A 16,932-nucleotide genomic window follows, 5' to 3' on the forward strand; every position below is an offset into this window, starting at 1 on the left:
GGCAACTTAATCAAATGTGTTTTCATTCGAGAGAACTTGTCAAAATTCAAGTTAAATAATTTATCACGATAATTATATAATTAATTAATGAATCTCGGGGATATGTTATACAACATGATCGATATAGGCCATGTATATTTTAATTGGTGTTAATCTACGGTTTGCTAGCTAGTCGTTATATATAGAGCATGTTTTTATTAGATCGGGTTATATCTAGTATAGTTTAGGGTTATGTGTTTTAATTAAGTAGGGTTGATTAGCTAGGGTTAGTTACATATATATATGGTTTAGGGTTAATGCATGGCGCATTTAATTAATTTAATTAGAGGACCGCGAGGCACCCCTGGGCTGCTCTCGATGCACAATTAAGTGTCGTTGGCCTATACATAGGGTTTAATTAGGTTTAGGGTTAGCTAGGGCGGAGGGTTAGGGTTAGGCTAGGCTTAGGGTCTAGGGTATAGGTTTAGTGTTTAGGGTGTTTAGGGTTTAGGGTTTAGGGATTAGGGATTTAGGGTTTTAGGTTGTTTAAGGTTTTAGGGATCATCGAGTGCGCACACACATTATTAGATCGAGGCACCGCACTTTACGCATAAAGTGCATGCATGCGTATATATGTGTGTTTTTTGGGCCACCAACGATATATAGATGATCGAGAGAGAGATTGAAATCCCCAAGAATATGTTCAAATATACAATAAAATATATGCACTAATGCATTGTAGGCCATGCATGCACACTAATTATATATATATTATGAGGCAACTTAATCAAATGTGTTTTCATTCGAGAGAACTTGTCAAAATTCAAGTTAATTAATTTATCACGATAATTATATAATTAATTAATGAATCTCGTGGATATGTTATACAACATGATCGATATAGGCCATGTATATTTTAATTGGTGTTAATCTACTATTTGCTAGCTAGCTGCTAATATATAGAGCATGTTTTTATTAGATCGAGTTATAGCTAGCTAGTATAGTTTAGGTTATGTGTTTTAATTAAGTAGGGTTGATTAGCTAGGGTTAGTTACATATATATGGTTTAGGGTTAATGCATGGCACATTTAATTTAATTAGAGGACCGCGAGAGGCACCCCTGGCCTGCTCGATGCACAATTATTGTCGTTGGCCTATACATAGGGTTTAATTAGGGTTTAGGGTTAGCTAGGGTTTAGGGTTAGGGTTAGGGTTAGGGTCTAGGCCGGGTTTAGGGTTTAGTGTTTAGGGTGTTTAGGTTTAGGGATTAGGGATTATATATTTACGGCTTTAGGGTTGTTTAAGGTTTAGGGATCATCGATCGAGTGCGCACACACATTATTAGAGGCACCCGCGCCTTTACGCATAAATTGCATGCATATATATGTGTGTTTTTGGCCACCAACGATATATAGATGATCGAGAGAGAGATTGAAATCCCCAAGAATATGTTCAAATATACATTAAAACATATGCACGAATGCATGGTAGGACATGCATGCACACTAATTATATATATATATTATGAGGCAACTTAGTCAAATGTGTTTTCATTCGAGAGAACTTGTCAAAATTAGAGTTAATTAATTTATCACGATAATTATATAATTAATTAATGAATCTCGTGGATATGTTATACAAGATGATCGATATAGGCCATGTATATATTAATTGGTGTTAATCTAAGGTTTGCTAGCTATCTGCTATATATAGAGCATGTTTTTATTAGATCGGGTTATAGCTAGTATACTTTAGGGTTATGTGTTTTCATTAAGTAGGGTTGATTAGCTATGGTTAGTTACATATATATGGTTTAGGGTTAATGCATGGCACATTTAATTTAATTAGAGGACCGCGAGGCACCCCTGGCCTGCTTGATGCACAATTAAGTGTCGTTGGCCTATATATAGGGTTTAATTAGGGTTTAGGGTTAGGGTTAGGGTTTAGGGTATAGGTTTAGTGTTTAGGGTGTTTAGGGTTTAGGGATTAGGGATTAGGGTTTCAGGGTTGTATAAGGTTTAGGGATCATCGATCGAGTGCGCACACACATTATTAGAGGCACCTGCGCTTTGTGCATAAAGTGCATGCGTATAGTTTAGGGTTATTTGTTTTAATTAAGTAGGGTTTGATCAGCTAGGGTTAGTTACATATATATGGTTTAGGGTTAATGCATGGCACATTACATATAGTTTAAATCTCAAGAATGTTTATACATGATAGGCCATACGTGCAAAGGAATTTTTTCCTGTGAACTTGTCAAAATTCAAGTTTATCAGTGCCAATGGAAACTAGTCCAAAAATTACATAGAGGACCAAAAGTACTAGACAATAATTAATAGAACCTGCAACTTTACAAAAAGGACCCCAAAACATATAGAAGAAAATCAATCGAGTCCTTCTCGACCGCACATCAGATCTCTGCTCCGCATCCTTTCCAGACGAACTCCGTCGCCGGGACGCACCACTTGGGACGGTGTCGCCGGTAGTCGCCGGAGTGAAGGAGAAGAAGGGCCTCAAGCAACGGCATATTGGCTCTCGGAAGGGCCGACTGAAGGCCAAGATGTGCACGGGCAAGACGGATGACGCCAGTCGTATGCCCCGAGCTTGTGAACTTTAGCGACTTGACTTCCCCATTGGCCGATCCGAAGACCCGACCAAAGCAAGCCTCACCGTTAGCGCCATCACATTGATGGCACCGGATCGGGTTTGGCCGGCAAGATCCGCTGATTCACCACAGGCCGATCCGAAGCCGATGACGAGATCCCCGACTCCATTGCGCCATTCTCGCTCATGGGAAACATCGGATCTAAGCTTACAACAACACTAACTCCCTCGGATCCAAATTAGTCGACTCAACTTTGCTTATCTCAAATATGGATGTATCCACATATGTTTTACTCTAGATACATACACGTCTAAGGAAAGTTGAATCAATTAATTTAGTTCGGAGGGTGTACAATATACGTGAGAGAAGTCGGCCTGCCTCTCAGCAGCGAGGCCGCCTGAGAGAAGGGGAGAGGAGCCGGGAGTGGGAAAGACTCGAGGGAGAAAGAGAAGAGGAAGAAATGAGAGCTCCCTGGGAAGAACATTATTTTTGTCGTTCCGCTCGTAGCTTGAACCAAGTAGGCCACGCGCCAAATCATCCCACGCATCCATTCGAAAATCCCGTGACCAGTTTACCTTTTAACCCTCGGTCCGGAAGCTACAACCCACCTGACCATGGAGGGCTCATTCGGTAACAATGAAATATCTTGCCTAGATCCCGAACCCTCCCTCACAGGCCCACACCCACCCACCAACCATTCGCCCCATTAGCTCGAAAATACTCTCACACGCCAAAGCTCGACTCTCTACAAGTACTAGATCCGCTCGCCGCTGCATACTCCTCCACAACAGTAGCCTTGATCGTGTTGGCTGTCCACCCACCTGATCCGCTCCCAGCTGCCTCGTCACCGACGGATCTGCTTCACCGCCGACCTCGCCACCGACGGATCTGCTTCACCGCGACTTCACCACTCGACGGATCCGCTTCACCGCCGACCTCGCCACCGACTACCTCAGCGCAGCGGCTGTATCAACTTCACTGAATCCCTTGCCAACCAATCCGGATCTGCTTCACTAACGCCCGCTTCTATCGAAACAGGGTCGATTCATCGTCTCCGCGTTCGCCGCCACTGGAATGCAAGTTGCGCCCTGTCCACCCCACGCAGCTTTGAGTTAGTACGCTGGCCCGTTAGATCGCGGTGTTTCTTTAGCCATGTTTTGTGTAGTTATTTGCAGTATCTCATATGCCGTTAACTTTCTTGATGTGTTGCTTCGCATGAAGTTTGTTTAAATATTGTACGAAGTACAAAGCATTATCCTGTCGCTACCATCCTGTTCATTCTATCGACACTGTGTGCATCCACATATTTATAGCCTTATACCCATTCATTTGTCTGCTAACTCGTTTTTGTATCTGCATGCTATTGTCGCGATTGCTTTTATAGTCATGCTATGGGCATTTCCAATCTGCTTGTTCTTATACCACGTCATTAGCTCACCGCTAGTCGCTTAGCTGTTTTCTCGTCATCGCTATTCTCACACTTGCTTTTATAATCATGCTATGTGCATTTCCAATCTGCTTTCTATTATACCTCGTCTTTAGCTTATATAGTTATTCACTGCGTGCATGTCCGGTCTTTGTATTATCATAGACTGACTTGTCAATGTTATTTTTCCTAGGGATTGATCATGCGAACCACTTATTAGAACATCCAACATTAACAGTCGGGGACGCTAGGAAGGTTGGAATCTGAGTTCTTGGTTGGTAATTTTGGCGCTTACTTCCGTTATTATCTATAACCTATATGCATTGTTCCTTATGCAAGAGATTAACACTTGGAACCTCGCCATAGCAATGCCATTCATGCTTTACTATGTTTCGCCTTATTTGATATGCTTGTCTTGGAGAAACTGCGAAGGTGATTTGAACCTGACATTTGGTCATTCTTAATGCCAGCTTTACTTTATGTGGAAAACCTTGGCATTACCCTACTCTAAATCCGAATGTCCGAAATTCGTATCTCATGCAAAGCAACATCTAGTTGGTTTTAATCGATATCCGGTAAATATTGGCTTATTCATTTGGCAACTCAAGTTTTTTGTTATTTGAAACCAAGTGACTTGGTCTTAAATGTGATATCTAAACACAGATTAAGGACAATGGAGCAGGAGGATTAGCATTTCACTTGATGGCTGAACCTAAAATGACAGCATGTTGACCACGACTAGTGCACGCAAGAGAAGGACCTGCGAGCGAGCCGAGTATGTGCTTAGTACATGCATCTTATCTTATCTTGTGCTTATTTCGCTACATGTCGTTATCTCGATCTCTACATTGCGTAATACATGTTTGAATAGTTAATTGTTGTAACTATGTTTGCAATGTTACCGTAATGCGCTTTAATGAAGCAGTCATCATTAGAAGATAGTCGCCAAAAAAGGATTCAGTAGCGACCTCGTGCAACATTATGATGTAAGTTGTGCTTAGTACAAGTTCCATACATTGTCTTATTTATGCAACTTGTTATTATCTTATATCTACATTGCATAATAAATGTTTGCATAGTTCATCGTTTAACTCTTTTTGCATTATTATCGAATGCGTTTTGATGAAGCAATCTTCATTAGAAGTGAGGCCCACAAAAACTTCGATATTTCTTCTGATGCATCTTCTCATAGCCAGTCAACCTAGACCATTGCTTTCATCAAACGATAGAATATCTCAAGGCTGTACTTTATAAAAGACATGGTATTGCCGCTTTAAGATCCGTAGTCGATATGTTGACAAAGAGTACACAAGATTCAATCAAGGCGATTGCCAAATGTCAACGTGTTATTGATGATGCTAATAGAAGTCCTCAATGATTCTATGTAATTTTTTTATTTGGGCACATGAATTGCCTTGTAATTTTCCTACTTGTTTTATTTGTGTATGTAATTGTGTGTATCATTGATATCGATTTTAGGCTCATGAAATTTAATGCATGTTGACTAGTCAAACAAGTAGGGCACTACAACGATTGGGCCGACCCACTTGCGTAGTGTGGGACCCACTTTCATTTTGGTACGCCCACTTCTTTTAGTAGGCCGACCTGCTACACGATAGTGGGATCCACATGCTTATTGGGCCGCACTCATCTTGTTGGGCCAACCCATTTGGTATATGGTGGTCCCACATGGTAAATGGGCCGCCCTTTAACAGGAAGGTGGGACCCACATGTGCTTTTGGCCCGACCCACTATCTTGTTGGGCCGCCCACTTGCTATATGGTGGACCCCACATACTAAATGGGCTCGGCCCTTTAACAGAAGGTGGGACCCACATGGGTTTTTGGCCCGCCCACTATCTTGTTGGGCGGCCCACTTGCTATATGGTGGACCCCACATACTAAATGGGCCGCCTTTTAACGAGAAGGTGGGACCCACTCGTGCTTTTGGCCCGACTCACTATCTTGTTGGGCCGACCACTTGCTATACGGTGGACCCCACACACCAAATGGGCCGCCCTTTAACAGAAAGTGGGACCCACTGTGTTTTTGGCCCGACCACTATCTTGTTGGGCTGCCCACTTGCTATATGGTGGACCCCACATACTAAATGGGCCGACCCTTTAACCGGAAAGTGGGACCCACCTGTGTTTTGGGCCGACCCACTTGCTACACGGTGGACCCCACACACTAAATGGGCCGGCCCTTTAACGAGAAAGTGGGACCCACTGTGTTTCGACTCGGCCCACTTGCTTCTTGGGCCGGCCCAATGAGCCGTAAGGTGGACCCCACATGTTAAATGGGCGGCCCATTTAAGTTTTGACCGACTCAACCTTAGAGGTTAGGCCCGGCCCACGTAACTAATGGACCAGCCTAACTATATAGTTGACCTGGTCAAACTATGTCACTGGCCCGCCCGCTTAAGACGTGGCAGCCTCGTGTGGGCCTACCATCTACCACGGGGTTTCAGCCGGCTAACGCCGTTAATCGCCGACTAACGAGCGTCCGCCACGTGTCGCTTTGCATGACGTCGGCAGCTCAACGGGCTCCGGAACACTTGCGCAACGGTCCGATTTTCCGTGGCGGAAGGGCGCCAAGCGCGACGGACCGAAAAAACGTCGTTGGACTTTGCCTGACGCAGTTTCCACAACAGAACCCATATCGTCGGGTTAGGCCCATGGGCGACGAAAAATACCCCTTAGCGGACGATTTTGAGACGTTGTCTATCAGAACTTTTCTTGTAGTGGATATCTATGTGTCATGAGTTTGACCTTTTATGAGTAAGAGTCTGACCCTAGTTCCTGCTTGTCTGATCTTTTTTATCGAAATTATCAGGTTACAATGGGGTAGCCGAAGGCTAAGACTAAGATCTCATCGAGAGGCTAAGATTTCTAATGACCTAGCTCTAGACTTGCAGTGAATCTGGCTGTGGTGATTGTGTGTCCCTCGGCAGACCCTCTCCTGGCCCTTATATTGTAGGTCAGGTCTCGAGAGTTCTGTCCGGGTTCGGTTAGGTTACAAAGAGTTCTATATCTAAACTATCCTTGTTCTTCGTCTTCTTTCCTTGTTCATCAAGAATCTTTCTTCGGAACCGACATATTGGACCACCTTGGTCGATGGATGATCTACATGGGCCCCTGGTTGGGCCGTAGGAGGTAGCATAACATTGGTTACCTGAAGGTCATATCGGAAGAGCAATCAGCCTTTGTCCCTGGGAGGCTAATCACAGATAATATCATCACGGCGTATGAATGTCTCCATTTTCTGAAGCGGACAAAAGCAAAAAAGCATCGCTCGTGTGCGCTGAAACTGGATATGAAGAAAGCATATGACCGTGTTGAGTGGCGATATCTGGACGAGATGATGTTGAAGCTAGGCTTTAACAGGGCATGGGTGGCGCTAGTCATGCGGCTAGTCACAACAGTATCTTTCTCGGTGCTTTTCAATGGAGTACCGCAGGAGGAGTTTAGACCTACTCGGGGAATCCGCCAAGGAGACCCTATCTTTGTTTTTGTTGGCAGTAGAGGGCCTTTCGTGCCTTTTAAATCCCAAGTTGAGTCATCAGCGCTTAATGGAGTCAAGGTGGCACCCACAGCCCCGGCAGTAAACCACCTCCTCTTTGCTGATGATAGCTTGCTGTTTTTCGAAGCAAGTATAGGGGGAGCTATACAGAGGTGAAGGAAGTTCTAAGGAAATACTGTAACGCGTCAGGGCAAAAACTGAATATGGACATGTCTTCAATCTTCTTCATTAAAGGCTGTCCGAATGTGGTTAAAGAGGGAATCAAATCTGAGCTTGGAGTGCACAGAGAGACCCTTAATGAGAAATATCTTGGTATGCCGTCTGATGTTGGTAGATCCAAGAGTGGAGCTTTTAAGTACTTGAAAGATAAAGTTTGGAAGAAGGTTCCTGGATGGCTCGAGCAGTTGCTATTAGTGGGTGGTAAGGAGATCCTGATCAAATCAGTAGCTCAGGCGGTTCCAACTTTCTCTATGTCTTGTTTCAAATTACCAAGAGGGTTGAACGACCATATCAATGCCATGTTGCGCAAGTTCTGGTGGGGTAGCAAAGATGGTAAGAGGAAAACCTGTTGGGTCTCGTGGGAGGAGATGACATAGCCTAAGTATGCAGGAGGAATGGGTTTTCGAGATATTGAGCTTTTCAACCTCGCTTTGCTTGCGAGGCAAGCGTGGCGTCCCCTGCAGGAACCTCTATCTTTAAGTGCACGAATTCTCAAAGCGTGTTACTTTCCAGAGTGTGATCTTATGGATGCGAAGCTCGGCTCACATCCTTCACAGGTATGGCGAGCTATACTGGAGGGCCGTGGCGCGCTTGGTCTTGGTCTAATCAGAAGGATAGGCGATGGTAAGGATACCTATGCTTGGACTGACAATTGGCTACCGAGGGATGGACGCCTCAGACCAGTTGCACCTCGCAAAACAGGTGCACCTAGGAGGGTGAGTCACTATATTGACATGACGACGACATCGTGGGATCAGGAGAAGCTAGCGGAGTTCTTTCTGCCTATGGATGTCGATGTGATCAGGGGAATTCCTTTGTGTATGCGTAACCAAGGTTATTTCTGGGCTTGGCACTTTGATAAATCGGGAGTTTTCACTGTTCGGTCAGCTTACAGAACATTTACGACGATTAAGAGGAGGGAGGGCTGGCTGGAGGATAGGCCAGCATTCTCGTCGGCGGCTGATGAAGGGAAATTATGGACTAAACCGTGGAAGTGCAAGGTCCCATAAAAAATTCGTGTGTTTCTATGGAGACTAGTGAAGTGTTCCTTGCCTACGGGAGACATTTGTCGCCCGGAATATGGCACCTTTGAGCTTATGCACGATCTGTGGCCAGGAGGATTCGTGGAGGCATTCTCTAGTACATTGCACTCTCTCGAGGTGCGTTTTGGCACTAGCTGATCTGGAGATAGTCGAGCATCTGAGTTTGACTACGGAACCAGTGGTGCGTCATTGGCTGTTCTCAATGACGCAATCCCTCAAGTCAGAAGAATTTACAACTTTGGTTGTCACCATGTGGGCCATTTGGTTTGCAAGGAGGAAGGTTATCCATGAGGACATCTTCCAGAGTCCAATGACGACACACCTGTTCATCCAATCTTTCCTTCATGAGTTGGGAGTGAGCAATGGGGGTACGAAGAAGAAGACACCCCAGGGTTTTCCGAAAGCACAAATTCCAAGATGGCTTGCGCCGCCGGCTGGGGCTAGTAAGCTAAATGCTGATGGGGTTGTTGCTAAAACTGCTAATAGAGGGGCAATAGGAGTTGCGTGTCGTTCATACGAAGGAGTTTATCTCGGCGCATCGGTGGTTGTGTTCGAAGGAGTGACACATCCGGGCTGCCTTGAAGCGATGGCATGCCACAGCTTTGATGCTGGCAACGGATCTAAATATTGGCCGGGTGATGGTGGCATCAGATTACCTAGAGGTTGTGCAAGGATTGCAACACAAAAATTTAGGCCAATTCAGCCACGTTCTGCAAGAGATAAGAATACCGCTAGTGCTCGAGGCGGGGTTTCGTTTCGCCATGAGAGTCGCAAGCTCAACACTGAGCCCCATAGGCTTGCTAGAGTAGGCACGGCTTTAGCAGTTGGGCGATATGTTTGGTTAGTTTCAATGCCTGAGGGGCTAAATCTTCATGTAAATATTAGTACTCCCTCGAATTTAGGACAATTTTGTACTAAATTTGAATCAATTAAAAAATATCGAGGAAGTACTATTTAATAAAGTTGTATGGGAAGCTAAAAAAAACTAAGCGGTGAGACGCAAATCAGACCCAAGCAACTAAAGGAGATGGCCTATACCAAACACACCCTGATTTCTCTCTCATCACGCAGTCAGTAGGAGCTGATTCTCTGTCATGGTCATGGAGAGGAGGAGGAATACTAATCCGGCCATCACCGATTCACCGCCGGAATGACATCTGGCAGTCAACACAACCAGCCCTACAACCTGCCCTCTCCGTGCGGCCGTGCCTCCTTCCGGTCAGCGACGCCTCCCTGCTCCAGCACTAGCTCCTGCGTCTCCGCCGACGACCAACGACCGGCTGCCGCCCCATCCCTTGTCGCCACCAGATCCACGGCAAGCCCCGTCGTCCTTGCTCTTTCCCCACGGGCCTCAGCATATCTACGCGGGCGGCGGCCTCTCTATCGGCGGCCCACCTACCCTACCCGACCCTAGTCCTACCTAGCCATGGTGAGCACCTTGTTTATCTCCTTCCTTGCACAGCATGGCCGCTGAATTTGGGTAGCGATTGGATTTCTTACTATGCCAAACCGAGAGTACAATTTCCATTTGAGCGCTAGGTTAGAGTGTAGACTGGAGAAGTTGGTAGATTTATTGTAAATCCCCTTTTGAACTCTGTTTTCATTATCGCACTGCTTATGGCTGGCAATCATTTTTTAGGTGCATTTTTTTTTCCATGTTTCCAGCTATTATTATTTCTGTTTGGCATATTCATATATAGAAAATAGTTTGAATTATATATTGTAGCGTATTGTATCAAAATTATAGTAAGATTTTGTCCCTGTATCACCTTTCTTGTTTTGAAAATAGCATGGGCAACACAAAGTGCCAGTGTAGGATGACTGGATGAGGATTATGCGATTACCGTCTCAGATAATTTTTAGACTTGGCTAAGTGGCAGACTTACTTATAATGACGACGCAGAGCGTTTGAATTGTGTGGACGGTGAGCGTTTTGTTTTAGTAATAAAAATACCGCCGAGTGCCGACAAAGTATGAACGGTAGCAGAGTTGGCAATGGTTAAATGATGATCTTAGTACATACTTAGCATACATAGTATTCGGCCCAGAGGATAGCGATGTAACCACGGCAGTAATTCAGTATGGGCTGGTGTGCCAGCTGCGCTTATGCTGGTGACGTTTGTCGGGTGCAGAATAAGTGTAGGAGCTTATAATCGTTTAATTTATTTTCCAAGGCTGTATTCGTTCATTAAGTGCAGGGAGATCGCCAAATTAATAGCATATTATTTCCAATTAAAGCAATAGATAGTATGATATTGAAGGCCCGCCCCCTTTCTCCCTTAAAAGGAGAACCACTCTTAGACTAAACCATGTGCGCACTTGGCCGCGGGTTACTAAAAACTGGTTTGATACCAAATCCTTCTTCTGTATACATCTTGGGCTTCGTTAGAGAGAAAGAGAGCGTGAGAGTTCCTCTACTCATTGATGTACAAGCGTTTATTTAGCGGGGATTTTGCTTAATCTTGAGATGGATGCAACACACAGAGATAGAGCGAACCTTCTTGTCCGCGGAATTCTTATGCTCAAATCACTGGTGAGGCCTGATGCTCGTTTAGCCTCGAGTTATGATCTTGGATCTAGGATATATTCTGCGGTCATTTTATGATTTGAGTTTGAATCTGGGTCCTTAGGTTTTTTTATGGGGTTTGATTTGAAGTTAACCATGGAGGAGACTGGTATCCTTATTTTTTCCTGGTTTTGTGAAATCATTTGGGTTACACTTTAATTTTGCTTTAACCTTAAAGACAACTTCCTTTGTTAGAAACAACATTTCATGAGAATTTCGTTTGTAATTTAGGGTTATTGCCCTGGAGCCAGGTTTTTTTTTGTTCAAACTTATAATCTTGCAGTTGACCAAGGAAATTTTGGCTTAAAGTTATGATCTTCAAAGTGCGGGGTCAAAATTATGTTCATTGTTGTTATTTGAGCTTGGATCTGGGTCCTTCGCGTCATTTCTGGATTTCGGGTTCTAGGTAGCCATGGAGGTGATTTGATCCTTTGTTTTCATGAAATCATTTTAGTGACGTGTTAGTGTTGCTTTAATCTAAGATATTGTGGAAGTGTTACTTTTTTTACTTAGAAACACTACTACATGTAAATTTGATATGAGCATTACGCATTTTTGATAGTTCCATCTCTTTTCTGCATGGCCTTCTTTGCATGGAATAGTTATATTCATATGATCGTTTGATGCATTTATATACGCTGCTTAAGGAGCTTAAGGAGTGTATCAACCAAACCTACGGCCAATCTGTTCTAATTTTACAGTCAAGTTTGAACAGTAGCTGCTAAGTGATCATGTACTAACGGAAATCAAATTTTGATCTAGGGAGCATATACTCCTGCTATTAGAAAAAACATTTTAAATGTCTAAAAAATTCTGAACAATAATTTCGCGCATACATGTCAACATTCTATAAGCACAAGCCAGGTTTCATGGAAAATCGACATTTTTTGTGTCATGTGTAAAAAAGTTAAGTAAATTTGCTACTGAATAGCTTTTTTTAGCACCAAAATTTATCTATTTTACATATGACACAGAAAATGTTTTTTTTTTGTGAAACAACTTTGCGGGCACATAGAACATCAAGATGTACGTGTGAAATTTTTTATCTTTTTTTTAAACATTTTGAAATACGTTTAAAAGCTATTATAAAAATTGTACCACTAACTAATTCCTTTTTCTACCATGTTTCTATTCGTAATTGTTTTTTCTCTTTTTCTTTTCACATGTGGAGTTCAGTGGGACAAAAATAATCCTAGATTCTAACTTCTAAGCTGAGCCACAGTAACTTGATCACACATTTTACTTGCTGTATGATCTCCCTGTATTTTATACGGAGTATGATAAAATGAATCAATGGTTTGTTTGAACATGGTTACTCTTCCAGTACCAAGTGTTGTGTCCACAATATTTTGCTAGTGGGTGGGAAGTTGTGTTTGTGGCCTTGATAAATGATAATACACAACTTGGTTTTGTTTCATACTTCTGTTATTCCACATCCAGACGAATGGAAGCGTCTTACATGATTGGTCAATGTGTTTGCAGGTAGAGTCTGTGTCCTGCTACTGCAGGGTAGATGGAGGCCTTAGAACTGTTGCCAATGCTAGAAAGTTTGTCCCGGGTGCTAGGCTGTGCATGCAACCTGACGTCAAACCGAACAAGCGCAAGTCAAAGAGCTCACGCAAGGAGAGGTCCCGAACTCAGGCGCCACTTCTTCCTGGCCTTCCTGATGACCTGGCTATTTCATGTCTCCTGCGAGTTCCTCTATCTGAGCACCCTAATCTTCGTCTAGTCAGTAAACGATTGAGCAGACTTATGTCCGGGAATTATTATTACTCACTGCGCAAGAAATTTGGCATGGCAGAAGAATGGGTGTATGTTTTCAAAAGGGACCGTGATCAGAAGATATCATGGCATGCCTTTGATCCGGTGCAACGGCTATGGAAGTCGCTTCCTCCAGTTCCACCAGAGTATTCAGAAGCCGTGGGCTTTGGTTGTGCTGTTCTCAGTGGCTGCTATTTGTACTTATTTGGTGGCAAAGACCCAACACGAGGATCTATGAGGCGTGTTGTGTTTTACAATACTCGGACAAACAAATGGCAACGAGCTCCAGATATGTTACGGAAGCGCCACTGCTTTGGCTCTTGTGTCATAAACAACTGCCTCTATGTTGCTGGTGGGGAGTGTGAAGGGATACATAGAACTTTAAGATCTGCCGAGGTTTACAATCCTAACAAGAATAGATGGTCTTGCATTACTGAAATGAGCACAGGGATGGTGCCGTTCATTGGAGTTGTACATGATGGAAAGTGGTTCCTAAAAGGACTTGATTCCCATCGCCAGGTCGTGAGCGAGGTCTATCTGCCAACATCCAACATGTGGTCAACCATTGGTAATGAAATGGTTGCAGGCTGGCGGAATCCAAGCATTTCTTTTAATGGTCGTCTTTATTCAGCCGATTGTCAGGATGGCTGCAAGCTAAGAGTTTATGATGGGGCCACAAGATTGTGGACAAGATTCATGGACAGTAGGCGCCATCTGGGTAGTTCACGAGGTTTTGAAGCTGTGGCTTTGGTCTCACTGAATGGAAAGCTCTGTGTTGTCCGTAATAACATGAGCATCACCCTTGTTGATGTCTCTGATCCAACAACTGTCATTGAGATTGACAGTGCCCGCATGTGGGAAATTTTTGCCCGGAAGGGCCAGTACAGGTCTTTCATGGCGAACTTGTGGTCAGCAATTGCCGGTCGTAATTTGAAGACCCACATTATCCATTGTCAAGTGCTCCAAGTATGAGTATATCTGTCTGTTAAGTGGATGCTCAAATGTATTTATTTTTTGGTGGCAATGATACTCCGATTTTGAAAGAATCACTCAGTTAGAAGTTCAAATATGAGTACCAGTAAGACTGTACCCAGCATTGTAGGAAAGGGACTGCATGGTGCCAGAATAAACATCTATTGGGTCCATTCCTATAAACTCTCTGAGATATTGACCAAGTTACATAATGTTCATTAAAGAGGACTTCAGGCTTGTTTGTCTATAAAAGTGAAGTGAGGGTAGTTTGTGAGAGGAACAGGAACCTTCCATAGCATCAATAGTGTTTCCTTAAGTACTCATGATTTTCCTGAGCTGATAGATCAGGAACTTTGGTTAGTTGATGGCGCCGACGATAGGCATCAGAAAATGCACATCATCCTCATATTCATGAATGTGGTTTTCTTCCTTTTTGCCATATTAGGCATGCCAAAATATGTATGTTTTAGCAGCAGGCTAGACTTAAAATGTAAGAAAGGAATAAGAGTGTATCTGGTTTGTGCCAAAACCAGCCCAACCAAAAGTTAGCTACCCAAGGTTTTGGTTGCCCATGTGTTGGCCAAGGATGGGCAACAAAATTTTGTTTGGATGATTTAGGCACAAACCAAAGCACACCCAAAATCTTATGTGTGTGCTCTGGAATCCTTCCTGTCTGGGAAGTTTGTGGATGTAATATGGGTGTTATGGTGGGAAAAGATTATCATATAGACATTATGTGTATGAATTGTGATCTTGTAGTGACCTGCTGATGCTCATGCAGCTACTAGTATCATATATCCTGCAAATATATTTGCCTTGTAAATTTGTCGTTGTGCTGATAAACATGGACGTGAAACAATGAAGTACTAAAATTGTGAAACATGACAGACATGGACTGGCACTCATGACATTCAGCCTTGGAAAAAGTATATTTATAGAGAAGCATATTGATTGCTTGACTATCATTGGCACATGACAAAAGAGATGATGGCAACGATGACGGATGTTGAACTGCTGGTACTTTTGTATGCTGGAATATCTGATCTTCCATTTGTACACAAGTCCAAGACCAGGGAACAAGTGCATAAGTCCCTGGGCTGCTAAATCCCAGCACTTGTGGTCAAGAGCATACCATGGGTGGCTGCTAATGTAGTCAAGAGAAATATAGTACCGATTACTGTATATAGAAAGAAACCTGACACCATCAATTTAGAAGAAACCTGATACTATCAGTTTAGTTAGTCGTTTGGATGGTTGCTTGGTCCATGTGCTTGACAACTTGACAGTCTTATTACCTACCCACTCATCCTTTTCTGCTAAAAGGACCCTAATTTTCATTTTTATATATATTTTGATTTCTGGTAAGTATGATGCAGGACACATGCCTGATGCCTCGGTTGGTGCAGCTTTTAGCGACGGCAAATAGCTACTCTAATTCCTGTAGTGGCACCACCGTATTCAGCTTAGGGAATATTACATCACATGAAAGCTAGTGCTGAAGAATAATGCATGTCTGCTAGTTTGACAAGCTTGTTACCTTTTGGCGAGAGCCAACAGCACTCGGTTTAAGCAGTCCTGGACTCCTGGTACCTAATACGTTCATAGTTCAAGGCAGGTAGGCAGGCGGCTATGTTAGCTCCTGATTTCTTGGATGACTAACTTTGCCATCACTTCACGAGATGTTAGCCAATATCAGTGACTTCAGGGCACGAAATCTGTTCCCGAATTCACATTTTTTTTGTTGACCCAGCTACGGTGAAAGGATGATATCTTATTATACGAGGGGTGAAATGAGCAATGCTCTTAACTCCTTCTCTTTGTCAGCAGCAATGCTTGTAACTCGATTAACAAGGTGTCTTTCCTTTTGTTTGTCAAAAAAGCTAAGCCATTCATTGTTTACACGAGGCCATCTTTTTCTTTTTGCGAATGGAATATCTTACTTAAGCAGCATCGTTACACTCCTTACAGCAGAGAGCCGTAACATCTGCTGGCCCCGAGCCAGGCCAGGTTTCAGTTCTAGAACTAGTACGACCAAGGTTTGCCAACAAATAGCTTACATTATTTTGCTGACGACTCACAGAACAAATTTCTAAGTTGTCCCTGGATTCTAAGAGATGCTTGATCTCCTGAACTATGCCTGTAAAAGGCAATCGGTCAACTTCACTGCAGCATATGAGTTTCACAGCTTCACAACAATCCATCTCCACCATGCACGGTTGAGTGAGCCGATACTTTTTCACTCAAGTATACTGTATACCTGTGGGCCTGTCGCCCAGTCAGTTGACTGGGAACTAGCTGCTCGTTTGTCAAGTTGTAATGCACATCACATTCTAAGAAATAACAATAGTTAACCAAATAAACGAACACATTAAGGGCATATAGAATGAAAGGTATTTAGAGAGTTCTTAGAAAAATAAATCGATGTTTTCCTAAACACTTGTGGTATAAAACAGATGGCCTAACAAGACACTTTTTTTTAGATAAAAGGCACGGCGTGCCCGACTTTAAATTAATAAAGCCCCAGGTTCAACATAAGGCAATACATACTGCGGCATACAGCTTAGCCAAAGTAAAAACAAGATGAAACAGGGTCGGCCTCCCCACGACAAGCCGAAAACAAACGGGAGCTAGAGCAGTAAGATGCAAAGGATGCAGGAAGACGGAGCTCCTCCTCAGTCACTTGCCACAACCGCCGCGTGCAGCTGCTTGAGCGCGCTTGCCACCCCTCTTAGGCATGGACGATCCAGTGGCTTCACCAAATTGTTGGAGATATGCCCAAGAGGCAATAATAAAAGTGGTTATTATATATCTTTATGTTTATGATAAATGTTTATATACCA

General features: G+C 43.4%; 1 protein-coding gene across 1 annotated transcript; it reads left to right on the plus strand.

The window, feature by feature from the left end:
• Positions 1-9,856: 9,856 nt before the first annotated feature.
• Positions 9,857-14,833, plus strand: LOC124701532 (F-box/kelch-repeat protein At1g55270-like). Its single transcript, XM_047233612.1, has 2 exons — positions 9,857-10,222; positions 12,842-14,833. The coding sequence occupies exons 1-2, from the start codon at positions 10,220-10,222 to the stop codon at positions 14,090-14,092; spliced, it is 1,254 nt and encodes a 417-aa protein (XP_047089568.1). The 5' UTR covers positions 9,857-10,219; the 3' UTR covers positions 14,093-14,833.
• The last annotated feature ends 2,099 nt before the right edge of the window (positions 14,834-16,932 follow it).

Source organism: Lolium rigidum, chromosome 3 (assembly GCF_022539505.1).
Source record: "Lolium rigidum isolate FL_2022 chromosome 3, APGP_CSIRO_Lrig_0.1, whole genome shotgun sequence".
In the NCBI taxonomy this organism is placed as follows: Eukaryota; Viridiplantae; Streptophyta; class Magnoliopsida; order Poales; family Poaceae; genus Lolium; species Lolium rigidum.